This window comes from Pristiophorus japonicus, chromosome 8 (genome assembly GCF_044704955.1).
Source record: "Pristiophorus japonicus isolate sPriJap1 chromosome 8, sPriJap1.hap1, whole genome shotgun sequence".
NCBI lineage: Eukaryota > Metazoa > Chordata > Chondrichthyes > Pristiophoridae > Pristiophorus > Pristiophorus japonicus.
Window position 1 is genome coordinate 99,564,896 of NC_091984.1, and position 18,836 is coordinate 99,583,731.

At 45.8% G+C, this 18,836-nt stretch overlaps 1 protein-coding gene across 4 annotated transcripts in view; it reads right to left on the bottom strand.

The window, feature by feature from the left end:
- Positions 1 to 18,836, bottom strand: part of swt1 (SWT1 RNA endoribonuclease homolog) — a 170,491-nt gene that overhangs the window by 142,940 nt on the left and 8,715 nt on the right. For all 4 annotated transcript variants that reach the window (XM_070887169.1, XM_070887168.1, XM_070887166.1 and 1 more), the window contains exons 3-4: positions 14,501 to 14,593; positions 12,050 to 12,120 (exon numbers count right to left, since the gene is read on the bottom strand). In XM_070887169.1, the coding sequence (XP_070743270.1) occupies positions 12,050 to 12,120; positions 14,501 to 14,593 (164 nt within the window). The remainder of the gene's footprint in view (positions 1 to 12,049; positions 12,121 to 14,500; positions 14,594 to 18,836) is intronic.

Genomic DNA, 18,836 nt, shown 5'->3' on the forward strand with positions numbered 1-18,836 from the left:
AAGCTGTCCATCAGTGAGCCAAACCTTTCATTACAACCTCCACTTCTGTCAAACCTCAGGGTTTCCCTTTCAAATTTCTGCCAAACCTGTTTTACGTTCACTTCCTGCTTCCCCACACTGCTGTTTCTCTCCTTCATGGAAACACCTATGCTATCTTCATCTGCATTCAGCATAGTCCCCATCCTTCTCCTCACCCATACTAATTGCTCTCTACTTTCTTCGGACCTGGTTTATTAGGCCTCAGTTTGCTTGTACCCCTCCTGTCCCCACCATCTGTGTCTTGCCTACCCCATGCTACCATCTAGCGCCCAGTCCCCATGGATTCAGGATTCTTTGCAAGTTTTCCAGCATATTGCACCACACTCAATTTAAAGTACAACAAGCACATTAACAAACGGTTCATTTCCCAATTTAATACTGGGAATCTAGCTCAGGTATCAGGCTGGTAATGGGAAGGGAGGGAGGGTAGGACAATTAAAGATAAGATAGAAGGATAGAGAGAAGAAATGTGATTGAAGGCATGGGAAGGATTAAGGAAAAGAAAGGGGAATTGGGATATAAAAGAAAAGGGGAAAGGGGATTTGGATTAAGGGAGATGGACTGGGGGGTAGATGATGGAGAGGATCCAAGGTGGGCTAAGGGAGGAGATAGGAAAGTGGGGAGTGAGAAGATAGAAGCCTGTGGGGAAGATAATGGAATAAGCAATGGTAAGAAGGAGGGAAAATGACAGAGGGGAATCAATGAGAGAGTAAAGGGAGGGGACGAGGGTATGAGGGGGTGGTACAAAGAAAGGGTAGGAGAGACTTTGGGAGCAAGGGGGTTGAGGCAACGCGAGGACAAAGGCGAGACAATGAGAATGAGCAGGTGTGGCAGAAACAGAAAAGATGGGGAGAGGATAGAGATGTGTATTGGGGGTGGGGTGGGGATTGGGTGAGGAGAGGGGGATAACTGATTATGGCATGGTGGGTCAAGGAAGGGGGTGGGCAGAAAAGTGGCAAATGGAATTCAATCCGAGAAGTGTGAGGTAATGCATTTGAGGAGGGCTAACAAGGCAAGGGAATACAACAACAATAGCTTATATTTATATAGCACCTTTAACGTAGTGAAATGTCCCAAGGCGCTTCACAGGAGTATTATGAGATAAACAATTTGACACTGAGCCGCATACGTAGATGGTAGGATAGTGAAAAGTGTAGAGGAACGCAGATTGGGTAGAATCATAGAAGTCTACAGCACGGAAGGAGGCCATTTCAGCCCATCGTGTCTGTGCCGGCCAATAAGAGGTTATCCAGCCAATCCCACTTTCCAGCTCTAGGTCCGTAACCCAGGAGGCTACGACACTTCAAGTGCACATCCAAGTACTTTTTAAATGTGGTGAGGTTTCTGCCTCTACCACCCTTTCAAGCAGCGAGCTCCAGACCCCCACAGCCCTCTGCGTGAAGAAATTTCCCCTCAAGTCCCCTCTGAAGCTTCTACCAATTACTTTAAATTTATACCCCCTGGTTGTGACCCCTCTGCTAAGGGACATCAGCCCTTTCTATCCATTATATCTAGGCCCCTCAAAATTTTATACACCTCAATGAGATCTCCCCTCAGCCTCCTCTGTTCCAAGGAAACCAAATCGAGCCGATCCAATCTGTCCTCATAGCTAAGATTCTCCACTCCCGGCAACATCCTCGTAAATCTCCTTTGTACCCTCTCCAGTGCAATCATATCCTTCCTATAGTGCGATGACCAGAACTGCACGCAATACTCCAGCTGTGGCCTAAGCAGTGTTTTATACAGTTTAAACACAACCCCCCTGCTCTTGCATTCTTTGTCTCAGTTAATAAAGGCAAGCATTCTGTATGCTTTCTTAACCACCTTATCTGCCTGGCCTGCTGCTTTCAGGGATCTGTGTACATGCACTGCAAGGTCCCTTTGTTCCTCTACACTTCTCAGTGTGCTACCATTTAATGTCTATTCCCTTTCCTTGTTAGCATTCCCCAAATGCATTACCTCACACTTCTCTGGATTAAATTCCATTTACCACTGTTCTGCCCACCTGACCAGTTGATTGATACCTTCCTGCAGTCCGCAGCATTATCAACCACACACCCGTTTTTAGTATCATCTGCAAACTTCTTAATCATACCCCCAATATTCAAGTCTAGATCATTGATGTACATCACAAAAAGTAAGGGACCTAGTACTGAGCCCTGCGGAACACCACTGGAAACATCCTTCCTGTCACAGAAACACCCATCAACCATTACCCTTGGTTTCCTGCCTCTGAGCCAATTTTGGATCCAACTTGCCACTTTGCCCTGGATCCCATGGCCTTTTACTTTCAGGACCTGTCTGCCATGTGGGACCTTATCAAAAGTTTTGCTAAAATCCATATACACTACATCGGATGCTTTGCCCTCATTGACCCTCCTGGTTACCTCTTTGAAAAATTCAATCAAGTTAGTCAGACACGATCTTCCCTTAACAAGTCCGTGCTGACTGTCCTTAATTAATCGATGTCTTTCTAAGTGAAGAATTATCCTGTCCTTCAGGATTTTTTCCAATAATTTCCCCACCACTGAAGTTAGGCTGACTGGCCTGTAATTACTCTGTCTATCCCTTTCTCCCTTCTTAAACAAAGGTACCACATTAGCAGTCCTCCAGTCCTCTGGCACCACACCAGAAGCCAGAGAGGATTGGAAAAATGATGGTCAAAGTCTCTGCTATTTCCTCTTTTGCTTTGCTTAACAGCCTGGGATTCATTTCATCCGGGCCTGGGAACTTATCCATTTTCAAAGCTGCTAAACCCCTTAATACCTCTTCTCTCACTGAGTTTATTTCATCTAATATTTCACACTCCTCATCCTCGATAGTAGTGTCTACATCGGCACTCTCTTTTGTGAAAACAGACACAAAGTATTCATTAAGAACCATATACCCACATCTTCCGCCTCCATACACAGATTACCCTCATGGTCTCTAATAGGCCTACCATTTCTTTAGTTATCCTCTTGCGCTTAATATATTTATAAAACATCTTTGGGTTTTCCTTGATTTTACTTGCCAAGAATTTTTCATGCTCTCTCTTTGCTTTCCTAATATCCTTTTTAATTTCACCCCTGGACTTTCTATACTCCTCTGGAGATTCTGCAGTATGTAGCCCTCAGTATCGGTCATAAGCCTCCCTTTTTTTCTTTATCTTACCTTGTATGTCCCACGACATCCAGGGTGCTCCAGATTGGTTAGTCCCACCCTTTTTCTTTAAGGGCACATATTTGGCCTGAACCCTCCGGATCTCCTCCTTGAATGCCTCCCACTGCTCCTACACTGTTTTACCTTCAAGTAGCTGTTTCCAGACCACTATGGCCAAATCACCTCTCAGCTTAGCAAAGTTGGCTTTTCCCCAATTTAGAACTTCTATCCTTGTCCTTTTCCATAACTACCTTAAATCTAACTGAATTATGGTCACTAACACCCAAGTGTTCTCCCACTGAAACCCTTCCACCTGCCCAACTTCATTCCCTAAAACTTGAGCAGTGGTGCAGCAGGGAGGGATTCAAATTCCTGGGGCATTGGAACAGGTTCTGGGGGAGGTGGGATCAGTACAAACCGGACGGTCTGCACCTGGGCAGGACCGGAACCAATGTCCTAGGGGGAGTGTTTGCTAGTGCTGTTGGGGAGGAGTTAAACTAATATGGCAGGGGGATGGGAACCAATGCAGGGAGACAGAGGGAAACAAAAAGGAGACAAAAACAAAAAGACAGAAAGGAGATGAGCAAAAGTGGAGGGCAGAGAAACCCAAGGCAAGAAACAAAAAGGGCCACTGAATATAATGGGGCTGCAGGAGGGGTCAAAACTAAAAATCATGGTTTAAAAACTAGGATGAAAACACCTACCTAAATGCACGCAGCATTCGAAATAAAGTAAATGAGTTGACGGCACAAATTATTACAAATGGGTATGATTTGGTGGCCATTACAGAAACATGGTTGCAGGGTGGCCAAGACTGGGAATTAAACATACAGGGGTATCTGACGATTCAGAAAGATAGACAAGAAGGGAAAGGAGGTGGGGTAGCTCTGTTAATAAAGGATGATATCAGGGCAGTTGTGAGGGATGATATTGGCTCCAATGAACAAAATGTTGAATCATTGTGGGTGGAGATTAGAGATAGTAAGGGGAAAAAGTCACTGGTCGGCGTAGTTTATAGGCCCCCAAATAATAACTTCACGGTGGGGCGGGCAATAATCAAGGGAATAATGGAGGCATGTGAAAAAGGAACGGCAGTAGTCATGGGGGATTTTAACCTACATATCGATTGGTCAAATCAAATCGCACGGGGTAGCCTGGAGGAGGAATTCATAGAATGCATATGGGATTGTTTCTTAGAACAGTATGTAGCAGAACCTACAAGGGAGCAAGCCATCTTAGATCTGGTCCTGTGTAATTCGACAGGAAAAATAAACGATCTCCTAGTAAAAGATCCTCTCGGAATGAGTGATCACGGTATGGTTGAATTTGTAATACAAATTGAGGGTGAGGAAGTTATGTCAGAAACGAGCGTACTATGCTTAAACAAAGGGGACTACAGTGGGATGAGGGCAGAGTTGGCTAAAGTAGACTGGAAACAAAGATTAAACGGGTGGCACAATTGAGGAACAGTGGAGGACTTTTAAGGAGCTCTTTCATAGTGCACAACAAAAATATATTCCAGTGAAAAAGAAGGGCAGCAAGAGAAGGGATAACCAGCCGTGGATAACCAAGGAAATAAAGGAGAGTATCAAATCAAAGACCAATGCATATAAGGTGGCCAAGGTTAGTGGGAAACTAGAGGATTGGGAAAATTTTAAGCAACAGCAAAGAATGACTAAAAAAGCAATAAAGAAAGGGAAGATAGATTACGAAGGTAAACTTGCGCAAAACATAAAAACAGATAGTAAAAGCTTTTACAGATATGTAAAACGGAAAAGAGTGACTAAAGTAAATGTTGGTCCCTTAGAAGATGAGAAAGGGGATTTAATAATGGGAAATGTGGAAATGGCTGAGACCTTAAACAATTATTTTGCTTCGGTCTTCACAGTGGAAGACACAAAAACCATGCCAAAAATTGCAGGCCACAGAAATGTGGGAAGGGAGGCCTTGAGACAATCACTATCACTCGGGGGGTAGTGCTGGACAGGCTAATGGGACTCAAGGTAGACAAGTCCCCTGGTCCTGATGAAATGCATCCCAGGGTATTAAAAGAGATGGCAGAAGATATAGCAGATGCATTCGTTATAATCTACCAAAATTCTCTGGACTCTGGGGAGGTACCAGCGGATTGGAAAGCAGCTAATGTAACGCCTCTGTTTAAAAAAGGGGGCAGGCAAAAGGCAGGTAACTATAGGCCGGTTAGTTTAACATCTGTAGTGGGGAAAATGCTTGAAACTATCATTAAGGAAGAAATAGCGGGACATCTAGATAGGAATAGTGTAATCAAGCAGACGCAGCATGGATTCATGAAGGGGAAATCATGTTTAACTAATTTATTGGAATTCTTTGAGGATATAACGAGCATGGTGGATAGAGGTGTACCGATGGATGTGGTGTATTTCGATTTCCAAAAGGCATTCGATAAGGTGCCACACAAAAGGTTACTGCAGAAGATAGAGGTACGCGGAGTCAGAGGAAATGTATTAGCATGGATAGAGAATTGGCTGGCTAACAGAAAGCAGAGAGTCGGGATAAATGGGTCCTTTTCGGGTTGGAAATCGGTGGTTAGTGGTGTGCCACAGGGATCGGTGCTGGGACCACAACTGTTTACAATATACATAGATGACCTGGAAGAGGGGACAGAGTGTAGTGCAACAAAATTTGCAGATGACACTAAGATTAGTGGGAAAGCAGGTTGTGTAGAGGACTCAGAGAGGCTGCAAGGAGATTTGGATAGGTTAAGCGAATGGGCTAAGGTTTGGCAGATGGAATACAATGTCGGAAAGTGTGAGGTCATCCACCTTGGGAAAAAAAAAACAGTAAAAGGGAATATTATTTGAATGGGGAGAAATTACAACATGCTGCGGTGCAGAGGGACCTGGGGGTCCTTGTGCATGAATCCCAAAAGGTTAGTTTGTCGGTGCAGCAGGTAATCAGGAAGGCGAATGGAATGTTTGCCTTCATTGCGAGAGGGATGGAGTACAAAAGCACGGAGGTCCTGCTGCAATTGTATAGGGTATTGGTAAGGCCGCACCTGGAGTACTGCGTGCAGTTTTGGTCACCTTACTTAAGGAAGGATATACTAGCTTTGGAAAGGGTACAGAGACGATTCACTAGGCTGATTCCGGAAATGAGGGGGTTACCTTATGATGATAGATTGAGTAGACTGGGTCTTTACTCGGAGTTCAGAAGGATGAGGGGTGATCTTATAGAAACATTTAAAATCATGAAAGGGATAGACAAGATAGAGGCAGAGAGGTTGTTTCCACTGGTACGGGAGACTCGAACTCGGGGGCACAGCCCCAACATACGGAGGAGCCAATTTAAAACCGAGTTGAGAAGGAATTTCTTCTCCCAGAGTGTTGTGAATCTGTGGAATTCTCTGCCCAAGGAAGCAGTTGAGGCTAGCTCATTGAATGTGTTCAAGTCATAGGTAGATAGATTTTTAACCAATAAGGGAATTAAGGGTTACGGGGAGAGGACGGGTAAGTGGAGCTGAGTCCATGGCCAGATCAGCCATGATCTTATTGAATGGCGGAGCAGGCTCGAGGGGCTAGATGGCCTACTCCTGTTCCTAATTCTTATGTTCTTATGTTCTTATATAAATCGAGAACCGCCCCTCCCATGTTGAGCTTGCTACATATTGGCTAAAAATGTTCTCTTGAATGCATTTTAGCAATTCTGCACCCTCTATACCCTTCACACTAATTTTGTCCCAGTTAATATTAGGACAGTTGAAATCCCCTACTATTACTGTTTTATAGTTTTAGCACTTCTCAGAAACTTGCCTACATATTTGCTCTTCTATCTCTCTCTCTCACTGTTTGGGAGTCTATAGTACACTCCCAGCAGTGTGATCGCCCAATTTTTTGTTTTTCAGTTCAACCCATATGGATGGCCTCATTTGATGATCCCTCCTCACAGCTGTAATAGTTTCTTTAATCAATACCGCTACCACCCCCTCCCTTTTTACGCCCCTCTCTATCCCGTCTGAAGATCCTGTAACCAGGAATGTTGAGCTGCCATACCTGCCCCTCTTTTAGCCATGTCTGTAATAGCTATATCATCATACTCCCCAGTGTCTACCTGTGCTCTCAGTTCATCTGCCTTATTCGCTATACTCCTTGCATTGAAGTATATACCATTTAGTGCAGCCAGGCCTCCTTCTTGACTACTTTCTAGCCTTTCTTTCCTCGGTTCTTCAAATTCACTTTCTACATTTTTGCTTTCCAATTCCAGCTTTACTCCCCTCCCTACTGAATCTATTCTCAGGTTCCCATCCCCCTGACGAGCTAGTTTCATCATATCATCATCATCATAGGCAGTCCCTCGAAATCGAGGAAGACTTGCTTTCACTCCAAAATTAATTCTCAGGTGGCTGTACAGTCTAATGCAGGAATTACAGTCTCTGTCACAGGTGGGGCAGACAGTGGTTGAAGGAAAGGGTGGATGGTTTGCCGCACGCCCCTTCCGATGTCTGCGCTTGGTTTCTGCATGCTCTCGGCGATGTGACTTGAGGTGCTCAGCACCCTCCCGGATGCTCTTCCTCCACTTTGGGTGGTCTTGGGCCAGGGATTCACAGGTGCCCTTGCGGAGGTTACGCTTTATCAAAGAGGCTTTGAGGGTGTCCTTGAAGCATTTCATATGCCCACCTGGGGCTCGCTTGCTGTGTAGGAGTTGCGAGTAGAGCATTTGCTTAGGCAGTCTCGTGTCGGGCATGCAGACGATGTGGCTCACCCAACGGAGCTGGTCGAGTGTGGTCAGTGCTTCGATGCTGGGAATGTTGGCCTGAGTGAGAACACAGACGCTGGTGTACCTAGCCTCCCAATGGATTTGCAGGATCTTGCGGAGGCAGCACTGGTGGTTCTTTTCCAGCTTTTGAGGTGTCTGCTGTATATAGCCCATGTCTCTGAGCTATATAGGAGGGCAGATATCACTACTGCCCTGTAGACCATAAGCTTGGTGCTAGATTTGAGGTCCTGGTCTTCAAACACTCTCTTCCTCAGGCAACCGAAGGCTGCGCTGGCACACAGGAGGCGGTGTTGGACCTCATCATCGACATCTGACCTTGCTGATAGTAGACTCCCGACGTATGGAAAATGGTCCACGTTGTCCAAGGCCGAGCCGTGGATTTTGATGTGGGGGGCACTGCTGTGTGATGGGGTCAGGTTGGTGGACCTTTGTCTTACGGATGTCTAGTGCAAGGGCTATGCTTTCGTACGCCTCGGTGAAGGTGTCGACGATGGCTTGGAGTTCGGCCTTGAGTGTGTGCAGAGGTGTAGATTAAACAGGTTCCCATTGGTTCTATAATTTAGTTCCACTCCAGCGGGGAGCTTGTTGATAGTGAGATGGAGCATTGCAATGAGGAAGATCTAGAAGAGTGTTGGTGCGATGACTCAGCCCTGCTTGACCCCAGTCCGGAAGTGGATTGAGTGGATCCGTTGGTCAGGATCACGACTTGCATGTCGTCATGGAGCAGGCAGAGGATGGTGACAAACTTTTGTGGGCAGCCAAAACGGAGGAGGATACTCCATAGTCACTTATGGTTGACAGAGTCAAAGGCCTTTGTGAGGTCAAAGAAGGCCATGTACAAGGATTGGTGCTGTTCCCTGCATTTTGCTTGTAGTTGTCGCACGGTGAAGATCATGTCCGCTGTACCCCTTAGTGGATGGAATCCGCATTGTGACTTGGAGGAGCTCTTCAGCCACAGGGAGAAGACGGGTGAGGAGGATCCTTGCGATGACTTTCCCCGTGGCCAACAGCAGGGAGATTCCTCTGTAGTCGCCTTTTTTGAAGATGGTCACGGTTACAGCATCTCTGAGATCTCCTGGCATGCTCTCCTCCTTCCAGATGAGGAAGATGAGGTCATGCATTCGTGCCAATAGTGCTTCTCCACCATACTTTAGTGCCACAGCGGGGATTCCATCTGCTCCTGATGCCGCCTTATTCTTGAGCTGACAGATGGCCTTTTCTATCTCGTGCAGGGCTGGGGTTTTGCTAAGATGGTGGCAGGTAGGTAGCATGCTGCGGGATGGAGTCGAGGACACTCGTGTCGAAGGCAGTCTCGGTTAAGGAGATCTTCGAACTGCTCCTTTCAGTGGGCCCTGACTGCCGTGGTGTCCTTAATGAGTGCCTCTCCATTCTTGGCCAGCAGTGGGGTGGAGCCTTGGGTGCTTGGGCAGTAGGTGGCCTTGACTGCAGAGAAGAATCCTCGCACGTCATGGTTGTCGGCCAGCTGCTGGATCTCCTGTGCTATCTCCACCCACCATCTATTCTTTAGGTCGCGAGTTTATTGTTGGACCTCGGCCTTCAGCCGGCTGTAGAGCTGCTTTGCTGCTCCGCTGCTCCAGAGTTGGATTGCTACTTAAGTTCGGAAATGCCTTGCGCTTGTGGCTTATTCGCTTCTGGATCTCCTGGTTGTTCTCGTTAAACCAGTTTTTTGGTGTTTCCTGGTCAAGTGACCGAGTATCTCTTCGCAGGCGCTGGTTATGGAGGCCTTGAGAGCAGACCAGGCGCTGTGGGCACTCTGCGTCTCGGGGTTATCGAGGGTCGCCAGGTTGGTAGTGAGGCGTTGACTGTATAGGGCTTTCTTAACTGGGTCTTTGAGTGCCCCGGCGTTGATTTTTCAGCGGCATTGTTTCTGTTGCCGTCACTGTTTTGGGGCCACATTGATGTTAATGGCGGAGTGGATTAGATGGTGGTCTGCCCAGCAGTCGTCGGCTTCTGTAATGGCGCGGGTGATGCGCATGTCCTTGCAATCCCTGGCTCGGACGATGACATAGTCAAGCAGACGCCAGTGCTTGGACAGAGGGCATTGCCATGATGCCTTGTACTTGTCCCTCTGACGGAACACGGTGTTGGTGATGACAAGGTCGTGTTCTCGGCATTTTGTCAGGAGCAGGATACTGCTGGAGTTGGTTTTCCCTACCCCCTCTCTGACGATCAAGTGGTCTGTGTCCTTACCGACTCTGGCACTGAAGTCGCCGAGGAGGATCAGTTTGTCGTTTGTAGGGACTCGGGGCAGGGATTGTTCGAGGCTGGAGTAGAATTCCTCTTTGGTCTCATCTGTTGCGTCGAGTGTTGGGGCGTATGTGCTGATGACTGTGGCGCACTGGTTCCGGGCTAGGGCGAGCCAGAAAGTCATGAGACATTCACTTATCTCGCAGGGGGAGTCTCAGATGGCCCACCAGCTCATTGGTGATGGTGATGCCAACTCCATGGAGGCGGCGTTTTTCTTCTGGTTTACCTTTCCAGAAGGTGGTGTAACCACCACCTTGTTCTTTGAGCTCTGGCCTTCTCCTGCCCGCCGGGTCTCACTTAGGGCGGTGATGTCGACGTCGAAGTGCCCGAGTTCCCGGGAAACGAAAGCGGTGCGACGTTCTGGTCTGTCGCTGTTGGGGTTGTCCATGAGGGTCTTGACGTTCCAGGTCCCGAACTTCATTTGGAAGGGTGGAAGATGCCTGTGCGCGAGTTCTTTGAACATGGGGTGGCTGTTACATAGGCTTCCACATAGGCTTAGTAGAGCGAGATCTTGGCCCAGTAACAAGGGGGTCCGAGACAACTGGAGGCCAGGCTCTACTGTATGGGCCTAGTTGCCTATCGTGAGATGTGAGCCGTAAGCTCGGCACTAAGCAGTGCCTTCAGGAGAGGTGGTGAGGGTCCCAAGGTATGGAGGGTGAGGGTGGAGCCATTGGGGCCCTGTTTGCTTTTGTTGGCTGCACCTCACTCCATCTTGCTTCTTAGTGAGCCACTGGAGAGGACAGGAAGGCCACCGCCATTACCCGCAACACATGCCATGAGTTCCAAGCGGGCCGAAGGGATGCCGAGTCGCCGGTTCCAGGTAGGTCGAAAGGACACAGAGTTCAAACTTGAGATGTCAGCGAGCGGCCGTAGCTTCTTCCTAACATCCTGATCCGGGGATCTGGCTGATTACCTACACTAGGTGCCTGTGAAGCCTGTGGTTGGAAAGGGGGCCGGTGGGAGATTGTGGGTGAAGATGGTCAGCGGAGCTCCTTCGGGATATAACTGTCTCCACAGCCACGCATGCACCAAGCTAGTTTAAACCCTCTCCAACAGCACTAGCAAACCCCCCCCCACGAAGATATTGGTCCCAGCTCTGTTGAGGTGCAACCCGTCCAGCTTGTACAGGTCCCACCTTCCCAGTAGCAGTCCTAATGACTCAGGAATCCAAAGCCCTCCCTTCTGCACCATCTCTCCAGCCACACTTTCATCTGCTCTATCCTCCTATTTCTGTACTCACTTGCTCATGGCACCGGGAGTAATCCGGAGATTACTACCTTTGAGGTCCTGCTTTTTAATCTCTCTCCTAGTTCCCTAAATTCTGCCTGCAGGACCTCATCCCTCTTTCTACCTATGTCATTGGTACCGATACGGACCATGACCTCTGGCTGCTCACCCTCTGGGCTGGGCTAGGCTGGGGTTTGTTTTCTTTGGAACAAAGGAGGCCAAGGGGAGATTTAATTGAAGGGTATAGAATGATGAGGGGTCGAGTTAGAGTGCTTAAGAAGGACCTATTTCCCTTAGCAGAGAGGTTAATATCAAGGGGCATTGACTTAAAGTAATTGGTAGAGAGGTGTTGAGATCTTTTTTCATCCAGGGAGTGGTGGGGTCTGGAACTCACTGGCTGAAAGGGTGGTCAAGGAAGAAACCCTCACTGCATTTAAAAAAGTACCTGGATATGCACTTGAAGTAATCTACAAGGCTACGCATGGACCAAGAAATGAAAAGCAGGATTAAGGTGGATAGCTCTTTTTCAGTTGGCACGGACACAATGGACCAAAAATGTTTGTGATTCTATGACTTGAAACCCAAGTTATTCTTTTATATTAGAAATGTCTCCAATACTAACCTAGGCCAGTAAGATTTAGCCTGTTCTTCCATAGACAGCTGTGTTGTGGGAACATCTACCTTCTGATGGCTCTAATGAAGAAACAAAATACAAAACAATATGAAATCAAAAAATCCAAACATTTTATAGTTTACCAATACGTAGACAATGTAGTTCACTATATTTATTATAAACTCAGTGTTATAGCTGGAATCCAATATACTTTCACGTCCTGTGTCACAAATCCAATATGCCTTCAAGGTCATCTCACAAAATTTGAAAATAACCTTAGTTTATCATCTTCAAAAAGTTGTGGAAACACAACATTAGAGCACTGAGAAATATTAATTTATGATAAAATCTGAAACTGTATACACATTATAAGCATTCCAGATACTTCTTGGGACACGTGACTAACCGAAGTAGAACCTGAAACTTTCTATTAGAATACTACCTTCTAATTCAATGTCAAGTATCCATATTCTTTATGGAAGATATAGATGAGTAAAAATTATTTCCCCTATTAGTGAATGCTTCATAAAACATTTGGCTATCTACTATGTTAGCAGAGACATGAGTTCATTAAAATAAATGAATGTCTCAGTTAAAAGGATGAACAGAGAATGTCATGTGAAGACATTAAGGCTTCATCTACAAATATCACAATTACAAATGTTGTGCAATTGCACAGTAAAAATATTGCTGCATTACTGATGCTTCTAGCCACAAGGCATGGTGCACTGAAGAGTTTGTTTGTTCTCTCAAATTTTTGATCTCTTGAAAACTTTAACCTCCCTTACTGGGATATGGTTATGTGGGCCGCAGTAACCCTCCAGTATCCTGGCCAAGTGAGCAGCATCTCTGTGAGCCTTGAGAATGAGAGTTGGCAGATTGTAGGACATCACAGCTGAGCTCTATCTTGTCCATACAGGCACCTGAGCAGCTTCATCATAAATTCTGCCAATTTCCTTTCTCTCATCCCGTCTCATATGCATTTGTCTTTAATGTGGGCCCTTTAAAGACAGATTCAGGCAAGACTATAATGGACAATAAGGAAATAGGGAGCTATTTAAATGATTATTTTGTATCATTTTTACTGTGGAATAAGAGGACAAAATGCTGGCGGTATAAAGAGCTTTCATGTCGCAGCCTGTCAGACTGTTAATCTTCTGCGAATCCTTCCACTGGGTCACACGGTTCTCCAGGGAAGAGTATGAAGATACAAAAACCACCACCTGACTTAGTGAGTATTGTCACAGGGAACCACTGGTACATTGGCCCAGATTTTGCATTGAGAATAATGGTGAGGCTATCAGCTCTCACTGTTATTCGTGAGTAAGTCGAACAGCAACTTCTGGAGTACACATAGGTGCAGTTAAATGCAGAAATCTGGAAGTTGCGGTTCGAGTTACCCTGCTCCTCTGCAGGCCGTGCTTTACCGGTATCGCGCCAATAAGATTCAGTATTGAAATCAACGTAAAGGTGTGAAGTTGGAGTATTACCCACTGCAGAAAATGTTAGGGTTGGTGCATTCAGGTGTAAGTGAATTTTTAATGTTGTAATAAGTCATAATTACTGCCAAACAGCCTCTCTGGTCCTGAAAATTTAATTTTACATATGTGGAGTCTCATTCCTTCAGAATTTAATTAGTGTTGGAGAATTTAAAAAACATTTTAAAACTTTTTCTGTCTGTCTTTTATCTCTTTCTCTCCCGACCTTTATTTTGCTTTCTGTACATGAGGATTCTTCAATGTGATTGGTCGAAAAGCCTCGCTATTGCTGGCCCTGCTCGGAGACGCCACAGAGCCCCTGCACTAGATCAGACGCCCGATGATAGCAAGTCTACGCTCAATAGCTCGCCAAAACTCTGTGGGCAACTGTTGGCGTAATGAACGGCAAGCGCTGCTCCTTTGCCACTAACAGCAAAATCCAGACCATTAAATAAACAAACAGCTGTTATCTGTTATTATTGTTCGAATGATTTTCAAACATTCTTCACATTTCACTTTTACTGTTTAGACATCATCTGAATCTCTTGACTACATTAAACTTTGCAACATATTCCAACCTAACTATTTTATGCTGGCAACAGTAGTTGGAATAACTAGTACATTGCCAACTTCAAATATTCAAGGAGGACATGAAACAAAAGGAACAGCACTTTCACTAAAGTTATTCACTATATCTAAAAAAAATTAAAAGCCAATTTTATTTCATACATTTTGGAATAATTTAAGCTATTCGAACCATTAAGCAGACTTTTTTGTGCTCTACTTCTTAGAACTGTTGAAACATTTTTCTTATTGTTATTGCTCTTCAATTGTAATAATTGTGTACATTCTTTTCATGGCACACAGTCTAATACCCAAATGTACATATCAGAATGGCAGGTTAAGAGCCTTACACAGTGGCTTAGTAGGCATTTCTATGGACTGATTCCATTGATTTATGGTATTTGCATGCAAAACTTACCAGTTTTCTTTTTTTTCCTATTCGAGGTGATAAGGAAGGTAATGGGCTTCCTCCACTGCAGTGTGGCATCTGCTGAGTCTTGTTTTTTTCTTTCTAACAATTTATTTGAGAAAAAGCACAACAAACGTGGATTATTTCAAGAATGATAAGGCCTAATAACTATTAGTAGAGCAGTAAACATTACACCCAGAAAGATCGGATTATAGATTTCAGGCTCAACTGACCACCAAGCTAGTCGACCATCATCAGATCATGTACACTACTTTATGGTCAGACTGCTAGATGGGACACTGGACAGAAGTAGTTCTCCTCTCTTTGGGAAGAAAAATTGATTACTTCACCTGCTTTGGAGTAAAACACCCTGATCAGAACAGTACTGAACAGGGAAGTGGAAGGAGGGATTAAAAACTTAATACACAGTCCATCATCACCAAAACGACAACTTGTTACTACAGAAATATGATTCTGCCAACAAATAACAAACATTTCCCACATTCTGTTGGCAATACTGATGAATTTGGAATTAACTTCATGACAGCAGTGACAATATTAGCATAATAAATTTCCAGCTAAACTCAAAGTTCCATTCTTTAGTTTGAATGTGTCTAAACTGTTATTGCTGTGCAGCAAATCAACTGGGATGAATACTCTTAATACGTAATGGGTCTGGAACTTCTCCATTAATTGGAGTGATGTTTCATTCATGAATCCATGTGAATGTCACCATGAATCAAGAACATAAAACACATTAACATTTGACATCAATACTGACATCTGCTGTCAGCACAATCTGTTCCTCCAATACACAAAATTGAAGTGTATTTTCTGTTTATACAGTCCCCACTATTTATAGTGGGCACGTCCATGTGAATGTGATCTGCCCACTATATGCGGTAACCAGTGTGTTGGGCTTAATCAATTTCAAGCCGAATTTTGACAACTTCAGAAATTAAAACTAAACTCGTTGTTTATAAGTACTATTAGCTCTGGAATTTGAATTTAGATCTCCACCCCTTTTCTCCTGCTCCCAGTCAGGATTTGCTGTTGGTGATCCGAAGAGCATTTCTGGGCTTTTATATTTTAATATCTCAATTATATTTGCGGACAGTTCCTGGCTACTGACAAGCTATGAGAGGTGAAAGCTGTTCCCCTTATTCAGCTATGGAGAGTTGAACAGGGCCAAAGTAAGCAGTGGTCAGTTTCACTACTATAGCAGGTACTATAAATGCAGTGTTTCAGCAGGCTTTGTCACTTGAAGCTGCCTTAAAGGACTTAATGACAGGTAAAGCCAGGAATAATCTTCCTTTCAGAAACAGTGTTGATTGCCAGTTACTAGGTTAATCTTTAAATTTGTCCCAAATGATCAATTGTTATTTTATCAGTTTGTGATACAAGACTAATAGAGCCAATGGGGGCCAAGTTTCGGCCTGAGTTGCTCCTGTTTTTTTGGAGCAACTGGTTTAGAATGGAGTATGTTAGAAATTGCAATTCTCGTCATTTAGTTTGCTCCAGTTCTAGTCAGTTAGAACAGTTTCAGTTTGGAACAGATTTTTTTTTCCAGAAGGGGGCGTGACCGGCCACTTACACCCGTTTTGAAAGTTTAGGTAGTGAAAACTCAGGCGTAGGTTACAAATCAGGCGTAGGGAATGGGGGGGGGGGGGAAGAGGCGGGGTTTAAAAGGGAAGTATACAAACATTAAACACTTCAGTTTTACAAATAAAGAGCCATCAATAATAAATGATAAATACATCAATAAATTGACCAATAAATCAATCAAAAGAATTAATAAAAAATAGAAATTTTTTCAAAAATAAAATAATTTCTACTCACTGACTGCAGCAACGGGAGGGAGGGGGAGAGAGAGAGAGGAGAGGGGAGGGAGGGGGAGAGAGAGGAGAGGGGAGAGAGAGGAGAGGGGAGGGAGAGGAGAGGGGAGGGAGAGGAGAGGGGAGCGAGAGGAGAGGGGAGCGAGAGGAGAGGGGAGCGAGAGGAGAGGGGAGGGAGGGGGAGAGAGAGAGGAGAGGGGAGGGAGGGGGAGAGAGAGAGGAGAGGGGAGGGAGGGGGAGAGAGAGAGGAGAGGGGAGGGAGGGGGAGAGAGAGAGGAGAGGGGAGGGAGGGGGAGAGAGAGAGAGGAGAGGAGAGGGGAGGAAGGGGGAGGGAGGGGGAGAGAGAGAGGAGAGGGGAGGGAGGGGGAGAGAGAGGAGAGGGGGAGAGAGGGGCAGAGAGGGGAGGGAGGGGGAGAGAGAGAGGAGAGGGGAGGGAGGGGGAGAGAGAGGAGAGGGGGAGAGAGGGGGAGAGAGGGGCAGAGAGGGGAGAGAGGGGAGAGAGGGGAGAGAGGGGAGAGGGAGAGGGAGAGGGAGAGGGAGGAGGCTGAACGGGCCTGGCTGACGTGAAGAAGCCGGGCCCAAAACTTCGGGCGGGGCCCGCCCCCAGCAAGTTGCCGGGCGGGTGGGCCACGCCGAAGGAGTTAAAGGTAGGTGGCCAGGGGAAGCGGGAGCTTGGGGGGGGGGGGGGGTGGGAGGGTCGTCGGACCTGGGGGAGGGGCTCGGAACGGGAGCTGGGGGACGAGGGGGTCGTCGGAACGGGAGCTGGGAGTCCGGAGCAGGAGCTGGGGGGACCGGGGCGGGGGGTTGAGAGAACCAGAGCAGGAGCTGGATGAGGGAGGTGCAGCCTGATCCTCGCAGCCCCAGTGAGGCCATTCGGCCAGGGCTAGGGGCTGTGTGCTTCGGGCCCCTCCCACAGTTTCGGCGTCTGGAGCTACTGCACATGCGCGCCTTTGCAGAGGTCCCTGCACTGATTTCAGCGCAGGGACCTGGGTCCACCCCCCACAGCTCGTGCTGCGCTGCGCCGAGCTGCAAAGGACCTGCAAGGAGCCGGAGAATCTGCAGGTATTTTTTAGGCGCACTTTCGGGCGCGAAAAACGGGCGTCCAGGTCGGGGCTGCGCCGTTCTGGGTGCGGCCCGAAACTTGGGCCGATAGTTACCAGGGTTAATTTTATCATCATTTTGAAAATAGTTATATTGGCTTGTTTCTAATCTGATGGGAATTACCCGGTACATTGACTCATTTTGCACTACAGAAGTTTTATCCCTCATCTCAATTATATATTTCAGGTACACACCATCCATTCCTGGGGACTTATTGTTTTGAGCCAGTCTAGTTATTTAAAAGTTTATTTTTAGGGCCCTCTACAATGGACTGGCATGTTACTAGTGTCTTCTCTAGTGAATATTTCCAGGAATTAATGTTAATTATGTTTTGCCCCTCCTTCGCTTCAAACCAGTTTTCATCCTTAAAGGATCTAATTTCTTCTTTGATAGCCATCCTGCTTGTTCTTGCTGTTGCATTTAGCATCTGCACCTAAACTTATGTCTTGACCCCTCTTTGTCCCTCTGATTATCTTTTTGAAAGCACCTGCATTCTCTCTACAGGCTTTGTAGAGTTCGGGGGCACTTGTAAATTATGGTTTTAGAGCCCCCCAAAAAAAAACCACAAAAAAAAAATACAAAAAAAAAGGGGCCTTGTGAAATGTTTGTAGTGTCCCCCAGATCGGGGAGCACTTGATTTAATGTTGATTTGGTTACTCAAAAAGAGTTGTGGAGTTCGGGGTATGCTCGGGCCTTCCGCGAGAGGTGGGCGCCGGAGGGACTGGAGTGCATAGTCACCCCCGGCAACCAAATTTTAATTTGATTTTATGTTTTAAAGTTTAATTTGTTTTAATTGCTGGGTTTTTTAGTGTCCCCCTCCCCTTTTATAGGGGGCACTTGTAAATCATATGATTTTAATGCCCAAAAAAAAATCACAAAAGGAAAAAAAAACACAAAAAAAAAAGGGCAGTTGTAAGTGTCTGGAGTTTCCCCCAGATCAGGGGGCACTCGATCTAATGTTTATTTTGTACTCCCCAAAAAGAGTTGTAGAGTTCGGTGTTATTTTCTTCACTTGATTTGGTCTTCCTTTATTATCCTCGATTCACAGTAGTATATATTTAAAGCTATTCCATTTGTCATCAAGTGATGTTTTATTTCCTATGTTACTTTGTTGAAGCTCTTCCTTCATTCCCTTGAAGATGGCTCTTTTAAAGTTAGATATCTGACTGTGATTTACAGTATTTGTTTATCCCAGTTCAAACTAAATTTGATCACGTTACCACCAGTCATCAAGGGTTCCACTTCTTCCATTCATAGCATGCGATCTGGGTCACTGGCAATTATCTAATTAAGATGTGAATTGCCTCTTGAGTCCCCAACACAAGGGTCAGAAAGTAGTCATGGAATCTGTTTGCTAATTCAGATTCGAAGTTAAAATTGCCCACTGATATTTTTTTGTTTGCATATAC